Source organism: Cyprinus carpio, chromosome A16, assembly GCF_018340385.1.
Source record: "Cyprinus carpio isolate SPL01 chromosome A16, ASM1834038v1, whole genome shotgun sequence".
Lineage (NCBI taxonomy): Eukaryota > Metazoa > Chordata > Actinopteri > Cypriniformes > Cyprinidae > Cyprinus > Cyprinus carpio.
The window spans coordinates 17,728,856-17,750,767 of NC_056587.1; the positions used below are offsets into that span (position 1 = coordinate 17,728,856).

At 35.2% G+C, this 21,912-nt stretch overlaps 2 protein-coding genes across 14 annotated transcripts in view; one reads left to right on the forward strand and one right to left on the reverse strand.

Annotated features, from left to right (window-relative positions):
• Window positions 1-781: 781 nt before the first annotated feature.
• LOC109075630 (probable C-mannosyltransferase DPY19L1) lies at window positions 782-8,332 on the forward strand. 3 transcript variants are annotated; one of them, XM_042773059.1, is made up of 22 exons: window positions 782-924; window positions 1,313-1,463; window positions 1,548-1,635; window positions 1,865-2,002; window positions 2,121-2,241; window positions 2,741-2,834; window positions 2,993-3,050; window positions 3,151-3,242; window positions 3,504-3,603; window positions 4,904-4,981; window positions 5,074-5,160; window positions 5,387-5,446; window positions 5,520-5,600; window positions 5,721-5,822; window positions 5,898-5,969; window positions 6,190-6,260; window positions 6,651-6,675; window positions 6,920-7,039; window positions 7,161-7,335; window positions 7,417-7,516; window positions 7,630-7,755; window positions 7,835-8,332. In XM_042773059.1, the coding sequence occupies exons 2-22, from the start codon at window positions 1,420-1,422 to the stop codon at window positions 8,004-8,006; spliced, it is 2,004 nt and encodes a 667-aa protein (XP_042628993.1). In that variant the 5' UTR covers window positions 782-924; window positions 1,313-1,419; the 3' UTR covers window positions 8,007-8,332. The 3 variants fall into 3 exon arrangements, with proteins under 3 accessions (XP_042628993.1, XP_042628995.1, XP_042628992.1); XM_042773061.1 differs by having other exon boundaries at window positions 783-924; window positions 1,316-1,463; XM_042773058.1 differs by having other exon boundaries at window positions 805-924; window positions 1,362-1,463.
• A 2,668-nt stretch (window positions 8,333-11,000) lies between these two features.
• LOC109105012 (sodium bicarbonate cotransporter 3-like) overlaps window positions 11,001-21,912 on the reverse strand; it is a 36,164-nt gene continuing 25,252 nt past the window's right edge. For 3 of the 11 annotated variants that reach the window (XM_042773050.1, XM_019118353.2, XM_019118356.2), the window contains 16 exons: window positions 21,375-21,521; window positions 21,130-21,233; window positions 20,108-20,282; window positions 19,737-19,870; window positions 18,655-18,900; window positions 18,463-18,568; window positions 17,851-18,012; window positions 17,664-17,777; window positions 16,639-16,800; window positions 16,313-16,564; window positions 15,684-15,752; window positions 15,378-15,551; window positions 14,511-14,642; window positions 14,291-14,409; window positions 13,373-13,480; window positions 11,001-12,256 (listed from right to left, as the gene is read on the reverse strand). In XM_042773050.1, the coding sequence (XP_042628984.1) occupies window positions 12,175-12,256; window positions 13,373-13,480; window positions 14,291-14,409; window positions 14,511-14,642; window positions 15,378-15,551; window positions 15,684-15,752; window positions 16,313-16,564; window positions 16,639-16,800; window positions 17,664-17,777; window positions 17,851-18,012; window positions 18,463-18,568; window positions 18,655-18,900; window positions 19,737-19,870; window positions 20,108-20,282; window positions 21,130-21,233; window positions 21,375-21,521 (2,286 nt within the window). In that variant the 3' untranslated portion in view covers window positions 11,001-12,174. Of the gene's footprint in view, window positions 12,257-13,372; window positions 13,481-13,531; window positions 14,132-14,290; window positions 14,410-14,510; window positions 14,643-15,377; window positions 15,552-15,683; window positions 15,753-16,312; window positions 16,565-16,638; window positions 16,801-17,663; window positions 17,778-17,850; window positions 18,013-18,462; window positions 18,569-18,654; window positions 18,901-19,736; window positions 19,871-20,107; window positions 20,283-21,129; window positions 21,234-21,374; window positions 21,522-21,912 lie in introns of those variants that run through there. The other 8 variants (XM_019118343.2, XM_019118354.2, XM_042773052.1 and 5 more) reach the window with 5 other exon arrangements.

Here is a 21,912-nt window from a genome sequence, read left to right on the forward strand (position 1 = left end):
TTTTTGTCTTTTAATGATTTTGAAATGTTTTTTATTTCATCTCATTAGACTATTGTAATGCCCTCTATGTTGGTCTCAACCAGGCCTCTCTCACAAATTGCAGTTAGTGCAGAATGCTGCAGCTCGACTTTTAACTCGAACACGTAAACGGGAACATATTTCCCCCATATTGGCTTCCTTGGCTTCCGCTCCGTTTAAAAATGGATTTTGAGGTTTTAGTGCTTGCTTATAAATCCTTAAATGGCTTTGCCCCAACCTGCCTTTGTGATCTTATACAACTGCACGTTCCACCCGGGTCTTTGAAGTCTGCTGACCTTATGCTGCTGGTCATCCCTAGAGTAAGACTGAAGCACAGGGGAGATTGTGCCTTTGCAGTAGCTGCCCCTAAACTCTGGAATTAATTACCATTGTCTGTGAGGACACAAAGGGTATTCTATAGTCTTTGGTATAAACCAGTTTATGTATGTTCAAAGTTCTCTACGACGGTTACCACAGGTTATTTAAACACATTGTCATGGTTACTCGTCAGGCTGACAGTTGAGCGCAGCGGCCAGACGGGGGCGATGGCCGCTTCATTCAACAGATCAGTGAAGTCCCACAGCACTCAAACTGTGCAGGACCGCAGACGTTAGGCGCTCGGAAGAGACCAACAACTGGTTTTATCGCGTATCTACGCTCTTGCCGCTTACCTGTTACAGATAGAAATATGAAAACATGGTAAAAAAAAGAAAAAAAAACAAAAAGCAAAAGAGCAGAGAAAAGAGAAGGACAGGAGTCAGTCCGTGTCGGGGAAAAGCAAGCGTGCGAAAGATGGGAAGGGCTCGGCTTTCCAGAGTAAAAACGGACTTTTTGCGGGGTTCATTAGAAACAAATTAGGTTTGAGGCCGTCCGCTTTTGCAAGAGGAATATCAGTATTGGTCCTCGGTAAGGCTTTGTTTCTTAGCCGCTAACGTTAGGTAACGTTAGCTAACGGTTATTCAGATTAGCATCTAAGTTAGCATGTTCTCAGTATCAATATTGTAGCAACTCGCGTGTAAGCAACGAATATGTGTAGAACTCATATTTAATTGTATTCTTAAACTCTTAACTACAGATGATCAGTTTAAACTACAGGTTATTGGGGAATGCTCACATGTTAACTCTCACGTTAGTTAGCAACCAATCAAATTTCATTCATAAAACTTCAGTTATTAACCAATGATGACCATACATGTACACATTTTATTTGTCAGTACATATAAACTCCCCTCAGTTTTAACACAGACATTAACTGATTAAAATATCTGATCAGACCTATTCATTTGTTTTAAAGTAGGCAACTTCTACCACATCATCTAAATAGACTCATTCTGGTTGGTCAGATAAGAGTCCTGCAGTGTGGCCACGTAGCGATCAGTCTTTGGACAGTCACCTAACCTGATGTGTTTATTTTCCACAGCTCTTATTGTGGGATTTTTACACTGGTGAGTAGCTTTAGATCTTTAAATTCTGAACATAGAGTGTTTCCTGTAGTTGTGACTAAATCAATCCTGTCCTGTGTTTCTCAGGTATCATCTCTCACATATATTTGAAAATGACAGACACTTTTCCCACATGTCATCCTTGGAAAAGGAGATGGCCTTTCGAACAGAGATGGTTATATTTGCCTTTTAACATTTCCAATATGATTACTATATACTTTACTGTAATATACAATGTCTATCCAGATAGGGTTGGGACATTTTTTGCTATTGTGATGACTGGGTCCTTATTATCCGGAGTTAGCCCTATATATAGCTCTCCTTCACCTTGCAACTCATTTAGTTAAATACATCGCTTGAACTTGAATTGTCTCACAGCGGCATATTATATTTTGTCTTTTTAGGGACTGTATTACTCATACTTTAAGACCATCATTGAGGCTCCTTCTTTCATGGACGGTCTTTATATGATCATGAATGACCGGCTCACTGAATACCCTCTGGTGATAAACACTCTAAAGAGGTTTAACTTGTACCCTGAGGTGAGATGAGCTCTTTGGCATCTTCTGAATATCAGTGCATTGTTTTTATTCCACAGTATTTGCTTAAAGTCTTGAGCGCTGAAGTTAACCATCTTTTTTGCTCTGTTGTGTACTGCAGGTGGTCTTGGCCAGCTGGTACAGAGCATACACAAGCACAATGAATTTCTTTGGGATCCCTACTAAGATGTGTTGGACCATCAACAGAGGGGAGGATCTGGATCCAGTTGAGAGTTGTGAAGGTACTGGACAAGCCAAATGTCAAATAAATGTCCATTGTTTGGCCCACACATCTATTTGTTATTTAATCTTAGAGCATTTGCAGTGCAGTACAGTACATTGTTAATAACTGTAGAGCCCCACACATGATATTCCAACAACTCATTTTAGTTAGATTGTGGCCCACAGATTAAGTATGCATGACTTGTTAATTCATTTCATTGTGATTTTTTATAAAAGTCACATTTAATTTGTCTTGCTGTCTTAAAAAAGTTTCCTCTTAGAAAAGTTTCCTTCATTGTTGTAATTAAAATGCATGCTTTAGAAATAGACCTTTTTTTTTTTTTTTTGCAACTTTCACTTCTGCTAACACATTCATCATGAGGGAAGATTTATTTTTGTAAAGTGTTATTGAGCTGCAGAAAAAAGTGAAAGCAGAAGGTGCTGTTTTCTTCACTGTGTGACTGACAGCCAAAAGTTCTTAATTTCACGGATATTTTACTTTGAGTGGCTTTTCCACAGGTCTGGGGGATCCCGCATACTTTTATGTCACATTTGTGTTCCTGTTAAATGGGGCAATGATGAGCCTCTTCTTCATTTATGGAACATATCTGAGGTAATGCAGCCTAGATTAAACATCTCAGAGTCAGTTAATTGATACGGAAGAAAGTGCATCTTTTGAGTTTCGTTTTGATTACAAATGAGTTGATCCTGATAGCATGGTTTTAAAAGCTAGATCATAACATGCACATTCTTTTTTGGCTGTTCTTATAGTGGCAGTCGACTGGGTGGCACTGTTACAGTTCTGTGTTTCTTCTTTAATCATGGAGAGGTAAAGCAGATTGTTTTCTTCAGCATCTCTAGTGAATGTTTTATTTTTATTTTTTTTTCACTACAGTCTTCTGTATCTCTTTTGAACCCTTGAATCCCAGAGTACTCGGGTCATGTGGACACCACCTCTGAGAGAGAGCTTCTCCTACCCCTTCCTGGTTCTGCAGATGCTTCTGCTCACTTACATCCTCCGGTAACTTGCTTTCTTCCCCAAGTTTGGTTTAATCATAGCTATTTCATGTTCGTATTCAACCATTCATGCTCATGTTCACTCTTTTTGTTCATACTTTGAAATGACTTAAGATTTTTTAAATATTATGTGGTCACCAGACATATTTAAGCAATGTTTGTGTATTTAGGCTGCTTATGTGTATATTATTATCATTATACATTTGTAGTTCGATTATTTCATACAATTAAAATGAATCTTGTTGGATTTTTTTGATTTTGTAAGGACAAGGAACCCAAGCAAGAACACCATGATGGCTCTGGGAATCTCCAATATTTTCTTCATGCTGCCATGGCAGTTTGCTCAGTTTGTCCTTCTTACTCAGGTGAGTGGTGGAAGAGATAACAAGATCAAAAGCTTGGTGACCAAAAACACTTGTGTTTAATGCCGATATTTGAAGAAAGTACAGAACGCAGCTGAATGTAGCATTTAGCTTCTGCGACCTTTCATTTTTAGACATCCACTGAAAAGAGTTTGGCTGAAATACAGGTGCTTCTCAAATTAGAATGTTGTGGAAAAGTTCATTTATTTCAGTAATTCAACTCAAATTATGAAACTCGTGTATTAAATAAATTCAATGCACACAGACTGAAGTAGTTTAAGTCTTTGAGTACATGTACAATAAATGAACATACTTTCCAGAAGGCCAACAGTTCACTAAAAAAAATTTTTTTATTGGTATTATGAGGTATTCTAATTTGTTGAGATGGGTTTTTGTTAAATGTGAGCCAAAATCATCACAATTAAAAGAACCAAAGACTTAAACTACTTCAGTCTGTGTGCACAAATTTTTTTTAATACACGAGTTTCACAGTTTGAGTTGAATTACTGAAATAAATAAACTTTTCCACGACATTCTAATTTATTGAGAAGTACCTGTACACTAGTTTTCAAAATTTTGGGATCAGTAAGATTTTTAAAATGTTTTTGAAATAAGTCTCTTAAACTCACCAAGACTATTTATTTTGATCAAAATTATAGTTAAAAACAGTGACAGTGTGAAATATTTTTATAATTTAAACTACTCTATTTTAATGTGTTTTAAAATGTAATTTATTTCTGTAGTGGCAGAGTTGATTTTCAGCAGAAATTAGAAATAATTCTAAAATTTTGATTTGGATCACCCATTTCTTTGATATGAATGTTGAAACATTTGTGCTGCTTAATATTTTTGTGGAAACTGTATTTAAATAAAAAATACAATTTGTTAAGAAAAAATTATTTAAATATTTTGTTACAGGATTCTTTTATGAATAGAAAGTTCAAAATAACCATTCATTTGAAATAGAAATGATTTGTTCCATGTTTACGGTTTCTTTTGATCAATTTAATGCATTCTTGCTGAATAAAAGTATTTATTCTTTCAAAACATTTTTTTAAATAATCTTATCCCAAACTTTTGAACAGTGTTGATAGTTTCTTAATAGAAATGTAATACAGTTCACCTCCAGAGTCATTTGTAATGATATTTTGCTTGAAGAAAACCTACCATAGATCAGCCTAACATGATTGCCTGTGTCAGGAATATCGTGCAATGCACTTTTCAATTTCATCCTTTATGAGAAAATTGTTCTGCAGCAAGATCGCAAAGGATGCTATGACAAGAATGTTTGTGTGTTTTACAGGTGGCATCACTTTTTGCTTCATACATCCTGGGATATCTGAGTCCGGCAAAAATGCAGTCCGTCTTAGTGACACACATGGTAATGTAACATAATCTAGACTTAACTGATGGAGCCACAATATTGCTCATGTTGTCTTTCTGATTCACTGATGAACTGACTGCTCCTCACAGATCTCCTTGGCTGTCTGTTTTCTTCTGATGTTCGGGAACTCGATGCTGCTGACGTCCTTCTACGCCTCTTCACTGGTCTCCATGTGGGTGAGTTGGACTGAGTAAGGCCTCATTTGCTACTTGCTCAGGAAAGCACCAGAAGCTGATATGATGAATGCTGTCTCATGTAGAAAATGCTGGCAAAATAGTACTATAGTCTGGCCAAATAAGTATCCATGAGCAAGTACAAAGTACCTACAAATAGGTGACCTTAAACACAAACATACTGTGAAGAAACATGTCAGCTTTACTGGTTGGTCTGCTTTCATTTCAGGGGGTAATTGCACTCAGGGATCGTTTGGTCGGTATATTCAAACCTGGACTCTTCACATGGGTAAGTGTATTGACTAATGCATCAGTAAAATGTGCCTGGATTGACTACCAAAAAACAGTTGTGTTTTTGTTAGGTCATGCAGTGCCTTGCATGGGTGGTCTCCACTGTCATTCTGAAGTTCATGCTCTCAGTGATTTTTGGGGCATCAGATGATGTAAGTAAAACGAGAGCAGTGCTGTTTTCTCTTGCTGTGAACATCAGTTAGCTTTAGCTTCAGGGGTCCGTTAAACAGTTCGCAGGGCTTTTGACATTTTCGTTTTGTTTTGAAATATAGGCCCACATCAGCAGTCTGATCAAATCCAAGTTCACAAGTTACCAAGACTTTGACACAATGATGTACACGTGTGCAGCTGAGTTTGACTTCATCGAAACAGAGGTGGGTAATGTGATCTATTTCCTTGCGATCAGTCATCCGTTTCCCTTTTTTTCATTGTACTTGATGTGTTTGCAGACTCTCATCCGGTACATCAAAACCATGCTGCTTCCAGTTAACGTGCTGATTGTGGGTTTTATTGCTGGAAGGGTGAGTTGTTTTCACTTAGATAATTGATGATTTCCCTCGCTTACATTTTGGTATGCATGTCCTGCTTTTATCTATTTGCACCAGTATTCTTGGTTTAAAGTTTTCTGTCAGTTTGGTGTTTATCAGTTGGTTTACAGTTTAGCCTTTTCTCATAAGCGTATGGAAATGTACATACTAAAGTTCCCTACATATGCTTCCTCCTTTTGCTTCCTGAGTACAGACTATACAGGACATTATTGGGTTCCTCAGAAATAAGAAGACAGAAAAGTCAGAGGATGATGAAATGGAGCAGTAAGTATTCTATATATCTTCAGCACTTCATTGGCATGCTTGATTTGAACAGTGAACAGACAATAAGGTGAAAAATAAAATGAAAAAATTACAAAGTAAAATAAAAAATTATAAAATATATTTATTCAATTTTATTCTATCTTTATATTTTATATATTTAATATAACTGTTTTCTTTTTTAAATCTATTTTTAAATGTAACTTATTCTTGTGATGGCAGAATAACCATCTTTCTTTCTTTCTTTCTTTCTTTCTTTCTTTCTTTCTTTCTTTCTTTCTTTCTTTCTTTCTTTCTTTCTTTCCCCTAACTTTCAAACAGTAGTGTATATTTACATTTCTTGGGATAATAATGGCTATTGTGTCTTCTAAACTTTGCTCTTCCATTTGTCAGGACCCAGATGTTGGCAAAGGGAGTGGTAAGATGATTTAGTTTTATGTATAGCTTTTTATGATTTAAGCTTTTTGTTTTTGTCATCATTTTGTTTTTCTCCTGAATTTATATATATATATATATATATATATATATATATATATCTATATATATATATATATATATATATATATATATATATATATATATATATATATATAAAATAAATATGACCCATGATGTACAAGTTGATATCCAGAGGCTGTATTTATCTTGTGATGTTTGTCTAGCTGGTTTATCACAGTCTGCAGTTGGTGGCGTTTGCAGTGTTGGCTGTGCTCATCATGAGACTGAAGCTCTTCCTCACTCCTCACATGTGCATCATGTCCTGCTTGATCTGCTCCAGACAGGTGACTGACCATTCACGCTCTATCTCTCACCCCAAAATCTCCACAATGCAAGGAAACTGATTTGAGCAAAAGCTTTTAAATGAAAAATGTGGTGTGACTAATGTGTTGATTGCATCTGCAGCTGTTCGGCTGGGTAGGAGAGAAGTTTAAACTCCAGTTGACAGTCGTGGGAATATTGTCCATCATGGCAGTCCAAGGAGTCGCCAACCTGCAGAGTCAATGGGACATCATAGGAGAATTCAGTAACTTCCCTCAGGAAGAGCTCCTGGAGTGGATCAAGGACAACACAAGGCCTAGTGAGAAACTTTTGCTATTCAACTGCACAAAATGAAACGTGACCAGTGTCTGACTCCTGCATCCACGCAATATTTCTGTAGATGCTGTGTTTGCTGGTGCGATGCCCACCATGGCGAGTGTGAAACTGTCCACAGGAAGAGCCATAGTGAACCACCCGCACTATGAAGACGCAGGATTGAGGTAGACACGTTTTAACATACATTTTGTCTCTCTGTTAAGGTACTTATCCTAATATTTAATTCTTATAATAATGTTCATTTTAAAGAGTTTGATTTCATTTTGTCCTTATTCAGAGAAAGAACAAAGATGGTATATGCCATGTACAGCCGAAAGCCAGCTGAGGTAGTGAAGCGAAACTTGATAAAGCTGCAGGTGGACTATTTCATCTTAGAGGACTCGTGGTGCACCAGACGCTCCAAGTAAATGCCGCATACTTTGAATTATTAACACTGTTTGATCATTCATTTTATCTCACGTGTGTTTCTTCTTCATCTCCAGGCCCGGTTGCAGCATGCCTGAGATCTGGGACGTGGAGGATGATGAGAATGCAGGAAAAGTGCCACTTTGCACTGTCATGTGGAGGGATTCACGTCCTCACTTCTCCACTGTCTTTCACAACAACATTTACAAAGTCCTTCAAGTTCCCAAATCAGTGAGAGATATGAGATAACAGCAGATTTTCCATCACCTTACTGTTTCCTGTCTTTGATATGTTTGTGTATATACACAGCAGTGATTATTTTTTGTGACCGTCAGATGTGTTTTCTTGAGCCCTGCTTCTGCCACTTTGGTGTCCTTTATGTTTTGATAACCTGTAAGAGATGTTTCAACCACAGTAAGAGAGTCAATCAGTATTGAATCACCCCTTTTCAATTAAAGGAATAGTTCACCTAAAAATTTAATTTGCTGAAAATGTACTCACCTTCAGGTCATTCAAGATATAGATGAGGTTGTTTCTTCATCAGAACAGATTTGTGTTGCATGCTCATTCTGACGGCACCCACTCACTCACTGCAGAGGATCTATTGGTGAGCAAGTGATGTAATGCTAAATTTCTCTGAATCTTTTCTGATGAAAAAACAAACTCCTCTACATCTTGGTTGGCCTAAAGGTGTCAATTGTCAGCAAATTTTCATGTTTGATGTACTGTTCCTTTAACCATCTGCTCTCATGCTTGTTGAAATGTCTTTTATTAGGATGACTGTGATTTTTGCCATCGATGGTGCTGCTGTTTGACAGTTTTGTATGGTCTGGAGAATTGTTTACCTAAATCTTTTAATTTTTTTTTGGTGCAAAAAACTTTTATTCAATCTCTTTTCAACCTGTGAAGTATTGTAAAACACTTTTCATGTATAGTTTTAACATTTACATTGTTTTGGGCAGATGCTCTTACCAAAGTGACCTACAAAACAGTTATATATATATATATATATAGTTTGAGGGAGGATTATGATATATATCTCAATTTTATTAGTCAATGGTTGTAAATAAACTGCTTGTTACTCTTTTTGTATGTGGAAATCATGATCAGTGTTATGTATTAGAGAATCTTAGAAAGTACCGTGGTTTTTTTTTTTGTTGGTTTTTTTTATCCTTTAAATGTCTTGCTCAGCTGTATTTTAATTTGGATCATGTCAGTTTCTGTACTGATTTAAAACAGCTAGCTAGCTACTCAATAAACAGTAAATAAAAACGTTTTTGTTGTCCAACTTACCTAACTTAATTCAATTAATAAAAAAAAAAAAAAACAATCCAAAAAAAAAACAAGAAGAACTAAAAAAACCACCACAATATTATTAAATAAATAAATCTGTACTGTTCTTTCTGTTGTAATTCAGAACTGGAGTTTTCATTTCATCACAGAACATTTTTTATTTCACCAATTAAATTTTATTTGAATCATTCATTGGATCTTTTTGTTGTTTTGGAGAACAATGTTGATGTTAAAATTGATGCACAATGTACGTTTTCATCAAATGACTACAACGTGGTCGAGATTATTCAGCTGGTGAAGTCTGTTCCTTTTTTGTTTGTAAATTGCTAAGATTACATAAATTTAATCTTATTTGTATCATCCCCATTCACGCTCAGAAAAAAGTAGTAGTATTATTTGGATAGTAAGCGTGTGCCTTAAAAGTTTAGTTAAAAATTGACTTGAAACAACCATTTTAAAGTTAGACTATATGTACCATCTGGCCCTCTAGCGGCAGATCAGTGCTACGGTTGCGCTTCTGCTCTTTTTCATGTATGTATCAGAGCAGGTTTAAAAAAAAAACAAACAAGCAGGGACTTATTTTAAATGTTGCCGTTTTTAATGATCTATGGTCGATTTTTCTCGTTCGTTTCAAGATTCATGCAACCCGCGGCGGAACTGCGGTTCTCTGTGTACGGACATGACGTATGTATGCAATTTCCAATGAAATCCGTCCCGACAGCTCTAAAACAAACTTATAATTATTTATAGGCTATGAAAGTGTATTTGGGTAAAATAAAGATACTGTTTGAAAGACTACAATAATATATTTTTTTAAGTTACATAGTGTTAGTGCAGCTATAAGATTATTCAGGAAAAAATCCCACACAATAAAAACCAACACAAATGGTAAAGACATCAAGACACATTTCCTTTTTTCCTTTAATAGACAACTTCAACATTACAAAAGACAGCTCTCTCCCCTGTGTGTGTATTTTGTACAAATCCAAAACTTTATGTCCTACATTTTCTTAAATATTGATTTGGCCAGTTCAAAAGGTAAACATCGGTCTGAACTGAGCAGAATTCTGTACAGACAGAAGCTCAGAACACCACTGCAGCAATACTTGTTCAGAGTCTTATTAAAAAGGCTAAAGGAAGATACTAACTGCATATGACTGAAAACCTTCTTCAGGAGGATATTCAATTTTATTCCCACCCACAGACTCCAGCATTTATTGGTCATATTTAACAAGCAACTTGCTGCAAGAATGATAGTGTACAGAATGAACCTACTGATTTACAAATCCAAGAGTGCTTTCACATACAGTATAGCAGTCAGAGGCATTTCATTTTCATTGTGGGATCTACAGTATGAAGTGCTGTGAGCATGAGGACAGTAAGCTTGTTTACTACTGCATGAATATCAAAATTCAAATAAGCTATACTTGGCAACACCTATACCTATGGAAGTTTTCACCACAGACTAAAAAATAAAATAGATTTATAAAAAAAAATTAATTGTGGCTTTTTTTTTATCTCACAATTCAGACTTTTCCCCTTGCAATACAGAGTTTACAACTCAAAATTATTATTATTATTTTGTTTTTAATAGCAAGAAAAAAAAAATCTGAATTACCTATTTACTTTTATCCATGGTGGAAATAAGCTTCCACACAGTATAAACCAGTTCAAAATAATATATATACATATATATATATATATATATATATATATATATATATATATATATATATATCTATATATATATATATATATATATATATAAAATTGACAATTGCTTGCTCTGTTGGAGTATGATAAACATAGCAAAAACGGTCAACATCTGTAGACTTTAAAATGTTTTTGGCATGAACAGAATGGCATAAAAAGACAACTATTGTAATATTAAAAGACATTTCTCATAAAATGAAAAGTAAAAAGGAGGACGTGATTAAAAAAAAAAAAAAAAAAAAAAAAAAAAAAGCAGTGTGGGGAAAGAGTGCAAAGTTTCCTGAGACTACTCTAGATTAAATAAGTTGTTGTCAGGCCTACAGCCGCGATGGCAAGCATACCTAAAGTGCACATTAACACCAGTAACAGAAGAGGAAAGAAATGACAGGCCAACAACACTGCAGCAGTCCTTCTGCCCCATCATACCTCTGCATCGCCTACTTAACCATTGAATGACCGTTAATAAATTAGTTGATTAACACATTGTAAAAATCATAAGTACTAACAATACAAAATTCTCTTTTACAAAACTAAAAAAAGAGAAACAATATAAACACTTGAAAAAATGTGGGGGAAAACTCTTAAAAACAATCAAGTTTGAATTTTCTGACCTGCTATTTATTTTCAGAGTGACTGCAAGAACTTTGTTCTCAATTTGCACTATCCGACTGTTATAATATAGTATTTGTACATAAATCATCAAGTAATCTGTCAGACCGTCAACTGGAATGACATTGTTACAAAGTACAATAATAATAATTTACTTTGTAGTTTTATTCATATTTAAATGTCCTTCATGTGACATTTTGAAGTGTTCGCTTTGCACACTCTTTTTCCAGTAATTTGGAAGGTCAGTCATGCAGCCTAATATCACCAACTTTGGTCTCAATGAGACATTTTCTCATATATGCATTTATAAAAAAAAAAAAAAAAAAAGCAGCACTCTGCAACAAACAGCATTTTAATGTACTTAAAGAAAAACATCCAGGGTGATTATCCGAAAACTAGAAACATCACTGAAACAAGATTTTGGAGTGTAAAACTAATTCTAAAAGACTTCGTCTTCATATCTTTCTCAAGAAAAATGAAATAAAAAAATGAAATAAAAATATGAAACCTAAGAGTCTGAGTTCTACATAACATACCCTACAGTATATGTCTGAAATCATGGTGCTTTATTCATATTAAAAACTAAAAGTACAAAATAAAAAGGTTTGTTGGTTTGATTAAAAATAGGAACTTAGATAAATATACCTGGAAGTCATTTCTCAGCCCTCTGTGGGGCATCTCTACCTTTGGCTTGACTTAGGCAGGTTGGTAGGGCACACAGAACAGAGCAACACCGTTCCAGGCTAGAGGACTCTGGGAAGGGCCCTGCAAGTGTCCACAGTGAGCTCTCAAAGTCTGTCTATCATAATGATGTCTCTGTATCCACACATTTATCCCCCTGCTCGTCTTCCACATTGATCTTAATACTAACCATCTTCTCTTCACTGTAAAACAAAGACAAAAGATTAAGGAAAAATTTACTCGAAGCAGATGCCCAGCAACATTTTTCTAAACGTTAACATCGCCATACTTGTAACACACAGTATCACAGTCAATAAAGCGCAAACAACATGTCACAACACCTAAGGAAATATTCAAAAGCAAATCCAGCACACACACTTTTCACAGGCACTGGTTATGAACAATGGATAGAGGCCTGGTCACATGAAGATAAATATCAATAAAAATACGAGAAATAAAAATAAGCAAACTAATAATTTTTATGAAATAAATATTTTTATTTACAAATATATTTTAATAAAATAAAAACAATATTTTAATTTTTATAGTTTTTTTAACAATGTTATTTTTTTCCTTTATGCCAAAAAAGTTCATATAAATTAATAACCTTTATAAATATACAAATTATATATATTTATTAAAAATACACTTTTATAAAATACATAAACAATTTTACTGTAGTGTGTTTTATATACACACACACACACATATATACATATATACATATATATATATATATATATATATATATATATATATATATATATATATATATACACATATATATACACACATATATTTATATATACATATATATATATATATATATATATATATATATATATATATATATATATATATACATATATACATATATATATACATATATATGTCATATATATATATACACACACATATATATATATATATATATATATATATATATATATATATATATCTATATATATATATATATATATATATATGTAGTATGTATGTATGTTGTATGTATGTATGTATGTATGTATATATATATATATATATATATATATATATATATATATATATATATATATATATAATATAATGTATTATAATTATTTTTATTTTTATAATACAAATTAACCATGGCAACCTTGCATAAGTAGTTGCACTGAATCAAATTTAACAATATACATTAAAACGAAAACTTGGACAAACAGGCTGGTGAAAAATATACCATTCTTCTGTACAGCTTTACATCTATGTAGGAAAACAGGCTGTGCGCTGAAGCAGTGAGAGGAAAAACAGGTACGAGGTTAGAGGGACAATGGCTATACCTGGCACTAGGTTTCAATACTTTGGGACTGTCAGAGCTCATGGCAACAGCTTTCCACACAGCAGTTTTGGCCATCTCATCAGATATGTTAACCACAGAGGGGTCAGTGCTGCAGAAAAGACACATCAGAGCACTTACAGCTGGTCGCCCACACTTTAACACTCTGTGCTTGATGGCCATTTGATTAATAAAGCAAGGAAATCACATCAGATGAACCAAGATAAGCCTTCCCAGCACAGACCCCTTGCAGACCTACTTGCTCGCTTGCTGAAAGCTAAACATCAAACTTATGGAATTGTTTTTCTTCTATAAAACCCCTCTAGATAAGATAAAGTAACTATGAAATGAACACTACAAGTGTACTGGTCAATGAAACAGCTGTTCGTCAATGAGATGGCCCTGGTTAATTTGTTTAGATATTACTGAGCTTTGGTTTACACATGAAATGTAAATCATGAGCAACAATCATCATCTGAAGCTGTTCTGCATTGGGAAACGATGAGTGGAATGAGGTGCATCAGTAGCTTCCCACCGCTGTTAACCAATGCAGAGCTGTTAGAGGAAGATTTAGACTCTTAACAACGCACTCACACCATGACGTGTAAAATACTCTGCGTTAATTAAACGTAAGAGATGATTAATAGCTGTAAAGAGAAAGTATGTGGTAACCAGAACTCAAGCAGGCCTACAAGTAGACAAAAGACCAACCACTCTGCTCGTGTCTTCCTCGTACGAGGTGTCGGAGACTACGCTGTCAGATCTGTTTCAAAAGAAACAGGCCAAAGCTTACTGAATGAGCCTCTGAATAAGGCCAACACAGGATGTTTAAAAGAAACCCACAACAAAGAAATGCCTTAGCTGCAGTATGTAAGACATCCTGTGAAATCTAACCGTATATAAGCAAGCAACTTTCACCAACCTGACTTTAAGGCTCTTCACAGGGATTTCCAGGTGGTCACCATTATCATAGGGGACCTCCATTCCTCCATCAACCTCCATCATGCGCTGTGCTTCCTGGTTACACACATCAAGAGGTCTCTTTTTTTATCAAGAGAAGATAATGTTAAATGCCTACGAAGAGGTACAAGACAGCTATCTTTAAAATGTCACAGTGCAAGATCCACATCCTGAACAAGTACCTCTTTTGCCTTTTTCTTTTTGTCGTCTTCCTTTTTCTTCTTGCTTTCTGGCATTAGGTCATCCAACCAGCTAAGCTCCCTCTTCAAAAAGCAGAAATCCAGAAGCTTCCTCACAAATACCAGAGCAAGAACCTACAGAAGACAAATACAAGACCGGAGTAAAAAAACATGTAATAATGGATGATGCGCAGGACAATCTGAATGAAGACTAAACAAATAAATAAAAAAAATCTAAATGTAATCTACGAGCATGCAGAGACAAAATCAAATTTATGTGCTAAATTCTTTCTCTGTGATAAATTAACTTTTATGTAGCAAGTGCATAATACATTTTCTTAATTTTTTTTTTAAATTAAGAAAGCTACACAAATAATATGCAATAATGAGGTTATGCAACAAATAATCATATACATCATACTGTTATTGGTATTTTATTCTTGCAATGTGAAAAAGATATTTAATCAACAATTTCACTATATACTGTAGGATTTTACTGGATTACACTTGAAATCAAAATTTTCTACCCAAAAATAACTCTTTAAACCCTTTTCCACAATTTTCAATTCCTATTTACATTCTTTGAATTTTTTTTTTTTTTTTTTTTTGAAAAAAAAAAAAAAAAATGCAAGAAATGACAAACTATTATTTTAAAGTGTTTTGAATATTGGTCAGGGTTTCAGTTAATGCAACATCTGAAAAGGTGATTTATATTTTGTGTAGGTAAGTGTTATCTAATCACACTGGAGACACATTAGAATTAAGATGTAAATGCAATTCGGCTAAAAAATATCAAATACACAAAACACTTGTTAATAAATGCAGGTGTAAAGGGGTACTATGAGATTTTATAGTGAATTTTAAACGTACCATCATAGGGAAGACTACCGCGGCAGCAGACGCTTTAATGACCCACAGCAGTACCAGGCAGGTGAACTGAACTATTGTGAATATGTGAACCTTCCACAGCGGCACATATCTCAGGTAGATCAAGTCAGGCTGGTGCTTTGCAGGCATCCCAAACAGCTTAATACGGTCAAAGAACTGCAGTGCAACGGATACACAAACACTATGACCACACATCCATCATAGCCTTCGTTTCAGCTGCATGTATAAATAACACGTGCATCAATCCTGTAATTAAATAAAGTACTGTGAATATGAAAGTGTGCTAACCTGTATGCCTTTGAGTGAGGACACACCCATGTAGAGGAACACTCCATACAAGACGGGCATTGGGATAAACTATAGAGAAATTAGAAAAAACTAATTAAGAAAAAGAAAAATAGAGTTAACCCTGTAAAGCCAGACATATGGAAATAGTAGTCTTTATAATTAATTTATTAACTTAGCAATGGAAGAGTTCACTGGACCTTTAGACAAAATATATAAAATAAAAACTGCAAATTTGTTTTATTTTTATTAGTTATAATTTTTGATGCATTAGGCTTCTACAGCTCACATAGCCTAATTTGGTAGAATATGGAGCTCATACTCCAGGAGGAAAAAAAAAATCTCAGTTTTCAGAGGCCCTAACTGAACTGAAATATGCAATTTATATACATCTATAAATATTTACATGGGCAAACAGAAGAAATTATGATAGCTTGAAAAGTAAATCAGTGTGATCTCTATAACGGCATATATTACGACTTAAAATGTGATTTTCTGAGAGGAAAAAAAACATGTATGGATAATCAAGTACACCAAAGTTACTTCAGTTCATTTAGTGTTTATATTGAAATATTTGCAAAATAAAATTTTAATTTATTGCAATTTTTTCTGCATTATAAACAGAGGCATACCTTTAGAATAGATGTCATGAAGACAGACAGACCCATAAGCACAAAGATCATGAGTCCAGTAATCCTCTGCTCAAGAATACCCAAAAATTTGGGCTGCTCCCCCGGGGCCGAGCACTCCGACTCCACCTTTAAACTGTTGACGTGAGAGATGGAGAGGACGGTGGCAGCGACAAACCAGGGCAAGCCCATCACAGAACACACACCGAGCATCACGGCCACCACCAGAAGGTCAAGATGATACCCACAGCCTTTCTGCAGAAGAACAGATTCATGAGCACCAGGACCACTGCAGTGCTCTGACAGACAGGATCAGGAGCCGAACTGACCTTAAGCTTGTGTTCTTTACGGTTGATGATGACAGCGGTGATCTGCTGATCCATGAAGATGAGGATGGTGCACAGAAGGGCAGGAATGGCTGCTGCAAACAACGTCCATGTGGGGTTATCGCCCAGAGGAGAGATCAGCCAGCCCCGGCTCTTAGAGGTGGGCTATTGGACAGAAGAAAACACTTTACATTAATATTCTTCCCTTTATAAAAAACATAAAATGTGATTTATTGGGGATGCACATTTTTTTGTGTCATATCAGTTATCAGTTTATATTAGAGAATGCTTAATTTATTGGTATCTGTATTGTATTTTCAATTTTATATATGCTTATTTCTCCTATTTTCACATTAAGACAACCTTTGCCATTATCTAATGTTCAAATAAAGCTAATCTTTAAAAACACACACAGTTTAATGACACTAAATGAACAGCATTTATTTGAAATTGAAATCGCTTTTGTAACTTTATAAATCTCTATTCTGTCACTTTTATTCAATTAAATGTGTCCTAGCTGAATAAAAGTATCAACTTCCTAAATTTCAAACATTTGAACATTATTAAACTCTTGAGCATTACTGATAAATGGCAATACTTCCAAAAAAGTGCAGCACCTGGTTCTTAGGCTTTATAGAAAAACATAGTTGGACAAAAGAGATTAAATCAACAGTCAAAGCTCAGCAGGATAACAGAAAACAGAAACAGCTGGAGTGGTTTAGAGTCAACTAAACCCTGCTAAGTGTGTTTTCTGTTTATTATGGACTATTTACAACAAAGTTTTGCCTCCATTCACATGATGATACACTCATTTCAACTGTTTTCGAAGATATAAAGCTTCTGAGAAATACTATTCCAACTTTTCTTTGTAAAATAACTATTGGCCAAATTTAGAAGAGAGGAAACAAAGGTCAAAAGTCCAAAAACCCTAAAACCACCCAAACATGTTTTGTTAATTCTAGTTTAACAACTCCTCAAATTAAGATGAACAAAAACTAATTAAGCACAGAAAATGACATTTATAGTACCTCAAAGGTATCTGGGACATGTAGTTTAGGAGAGGGGACGCCCACCAAGTAATCAACCAAGACCATAATCATGATGGTTAGAAAAACTGCAAAGTCACTGATTGAAGAGCGGACCTGGAGAACAGAAACTAAATGTTAGAGTAAATAACACTCTATCAGCGCATGATCAGCACATGACTCTACTGACCTTAGTGGGGAAATAGCGCTTGGTCTTGAACTGCTTGAGGAAGGATGACAGGAAGAAAGTGGTGAAGAACAGAATGACAGACCAGAACAATACGTCAGGGATGTACGGGCCACTATGACCACAAGCAGGACCCACAAACTCGCCATGGAGTTTCTTGCAGTTCTTTAAAAAGAGAGAAAAAAATAGCAAATAATAATTAAAGATATTTGATTTATTTGATATGGATACTATTGCAACTAAAAATTATTTAAAAATATCTATGTGTATATATATATATATTTAAAGATTTTAAGATTTAATGATAAAAAAAACAACAGAACAAAAAAAAAGAAAGAAATTTATTTTACTTCTGTTAAAAGCTCCATAGGCATTTGATTTAGAAAGAAATATGCTGTTAAGAAGTTGTTTCTTCATCATTTACTAAAAAAACATAGTCTGACACCTTAGCACCTTTGATACTGTCTTTATTCTGACTGTCCACTTTATTCTGATGTCTTTTGAAACTGGACAGATAAAATGAAGTTAATGTGTAATGCCTTTAATAGTACTTCTCCTCATAACGTTAACTTTGGCAGCCTTATTAAGAAGAAGAAAGAAGAAAGAAATGCTTACTGGCACATCAAGCTCACTCCAGTTAATGGTGTCAGGAGTAAAATCTGACTGATTCCATGTCTGTACCATCTTCTCTGTGATATTGGATGGAGGTGAACACTGACATCTAAGACAAAAAAACATTTAACCTATAATATAATAAACATACTGTATAACATAAAACAATCAAAAACAAAGTAAATATTTCCTTACGTGTAAAACGTGAGGTTGTCCAAATTGTCGTGCATGTTGAAAGGGAACATCTCCCCCAGCTGGAAGAGTTTCTCCAAGGCCTCATAGATGAAAATGAGGCAGATGAGAGCAGCGAAGGCTTCCTCCGTGAATCTTGTTATATAGCACACTAGAGAACTGGCGTCTGTGGCAACCAACACAATGCACAAGAAGGCCGTCCACAGGCCAATGCTAGTGCGCAGAGGGAGGTAGGACAGACCGTAGTCACTGAGGAGAGACAAACAGATGTTATATATCACTATCTGGATAAAAGCATCTGCTAAATGAAGAAACATAAATATCTTCTGTGGGATTCATATAATCAGCAATGTGTTTTTGTATAGAGAAGGGATAAAAGGACTTTTGAAACCAAGCAATTATGCATTTTTATTTATGTATTGCAGTACAAAAAACACACAGACACTGACGGTTTTGGATAATTGCACAGTAGGATCAAAATGAGGCTATACTAAACTTAAAATGTGTGCCCCAGAGTGCTCCACCAACTCCTACACCAGTAGATGGCGCTATGTTACTTATAGTTTAAAAATCAACCTTTCACAAAAGGATGCAATCAGAATTGTATTTAACTTTTTAAATTGTAGTTGACATGAAATGTTATACTGATGTATAACATGTTATGCTTCAATTTTTTATACTTAAACTTTTTTAAACAATTGTTAGTTAAAAGCCAATAATTTGACTGGACAAACAGCATTTCATAAAAATATCAGGGTGAGGTACTCAGCATTCATTAATTTATAAGTTTGCAAGTAAAATAAAACAAAGGATCCAATTAATCACAATGATTTTCATTAGATTGTTATTTGGCCAATAGGTTGGTAATGTAAGTTTGGTTAAGTTCTTAATGAATCATTTCATGGAATGTAATACTACAGCACAAATATATTTTATAACCACATAAAACTTAAACTACATAAAATAGTCCCAGTTTCTCAGCATAATTTCTAAAATGTGAGAATAACATATTAATGTAATGTAAAATGCATGAGGGACAGAATGAGAAACGTTGTGACACTCTGTTGAAAGTGAGTCTCCCTCACCTGCAGAACTTAAAAAGAATCTTCTCAAAAACTAGAACTGGCCCAGTGCTGCCCAGGATAGTGAGAGGCTGACCAGAAAACAAGGAGAAGGCCACACCGGTCAGTGAAGCTCCAAACAGCGACTCAATGGCACTCTAAAACAGACATAGACAAAAGAGATGTTATCAACAATGTGGGAGAGTTTCAAACAAAGAATAAACACATTCTGTGGAAGCAAAAATGATATCTTTTAAGGCATAGGGAAGGAGTATGCTCAATAAACACTCTTGATTCCAGTGAATCTGAATCATATTCAGACTGGTTGTTCCACTCGAGAGAATAATCCTCCATTACTCTTTCCAGACAGAGACGAGACTGCAAGTCTGACTCACTATGTTGTTTTTGGTGGCTTCCCCCAGAAGGCCTCCGAAGGTGATGACAGGGGACATGCAGGCACAATAGAGGAAAAGGATGGAGGCCAGGCACTGCAGGCTGAGAGCGTCTCGCACATCGCTCCAGTAAAACGGAGCTTTCCGCTTAACGTCTAACACCAGACCCCCAAATATCCTGTGATAAGAAAATAAAAGGATAATTTTTTTTTTCATTCTACCACAAAAGTAATCAAACTTGGAGTTGAAAAAAATGTACAGATGTTATCGAACTAATAATAATTATAATAATAAATGTTGTTGTATATTTTGTATCTATACATATCCACTAATTTCTAATTAATAGAAATTATGAATGACTGTTGGGTATAACAGTGAAGTTAACTATGTAAAATACCACCATTAATGGAAATAAAATTAGTAAATGCATTTGGAAATGATATTATAAGGGCTTCTCATTTGGTCCTAATGGGGTGTGCTGTATTTTCAGAGCGCTCTGGAGCTCTTAAAACAAATCTTAATGGACGGCTCTCTTACACAACTGTCTCCAGCTGGCCATTTTAAGCTGCACATCAAAGGACGGGTGCCACTGTTAATATACCACCTTTATTTAATACCTCCAACATGAAAGGCTTACAAAATTTGCACCATAAAAACATTTTTACCCCCCTCCATTTAATGCCTGTTTAATAAGGTCCTCCTTCATCAAAAGAGACTTAAGTAAAGCCAACACCACCCCCTTCTCTCTCTCTCCCTAACACTTTGTTCAGCAGGGTTCAGGTTTGACACACATTTATACATGTCCTCAATGTCCAGACACCTTACTGGCTTAATGTAAGTATGTCATGTATATAATCCCATCAGCCATATTTAGGGCATGAATTTCTCTGTGCTTTGCACCTCATATGGATCCAAACTTTTACCTGCTATAAATATAGACAAACTCAACAATAACATGGCTGATGTACGCAGAAAAAAAAAAAGGTATGCAGTATATAAATGGTGGAGGTTGGACTAGCTCTGACCGTCCTGTCCTCTGGAGTTCAGGTCCAGTGTGGTGTTCCTCTTCTTTGATAATCTCTGATAGTGGAGAAGAGCCATTAGGCATGGAAGGCATCTTCCTCTTCTCCTGCACACATGAAAAAAAGACAACAACAACCCCGTTAACCCTGTCGCTCCCAAATGGCTTCTTTCAGAGACTGAAACAGCAAACTTCTGGTTACACTACTCCACAACAGCTCTAACACCACATCTCTGAAGCGATGATTACCTGAGATGGGACGCTCTTTGGCGGCTCGATTCGTATCGTGGGGTCCCATTCTCCTGGAGGCAGCACTGTCACCTGATCCAAGAACTCATCTATGCCAGACAGAAGGTCATTTCTGTCTTTGGCTTTGTATGCTACATCATGAAAGATCTGGCATTGTGTTAGAGAAAATGTGGAAATGATTATGAAGAACTAAATGGAACTGTTGCAACATTAAAATGATGATTATGACTGAAGACAAGCTGAGCTTCCATCCTATTGTAATATATTTTAAAATGTAATATTTTCTTGTGATGGCAAAGCTGAAATTTTCAGCAGTGATTACTGCAGTTTTCAGTGTTACATGATCCTTCAATATGCTGATTTGGTGTTCAAGAAACATTTCCTACTATTATCAATGTTGACTTATCTGTTTAACCTGATCATTTTGAAGGATTTTTTGATGGAAGTTCAAAAGATCAGCTTTTAACTAAACAAAATTTTTCCAACATTATAAATGGTATTGCTTTCACTATTGGTCAATTTAATGTATATTTGATAA

Excerpts from the sequence above, each read along its gene's own strand:
- LOC109075630 (XM_042773059.1), top strand. The coding sequence starts at position 1,420 with ATGTGTTTATTTTCCACAGCTCTTATTGTGGGATTTTTACACTG. Across the intron at positions 1,636-1,864 it reads TGGCCTTTCGAACAGAGATG|GGACTGTATTACTCATACTT; the intron begins GTTATATTTGCC and ends TTGTCTTTTTAG. Across the intron at positions 6,261-6,650 it reads GAGGATGATGAAATGGAGCA|GACCCAGATGTTGGCAAAGG; the intron begins GTAAGTATTCTA and ends TCCATTTGTCAG.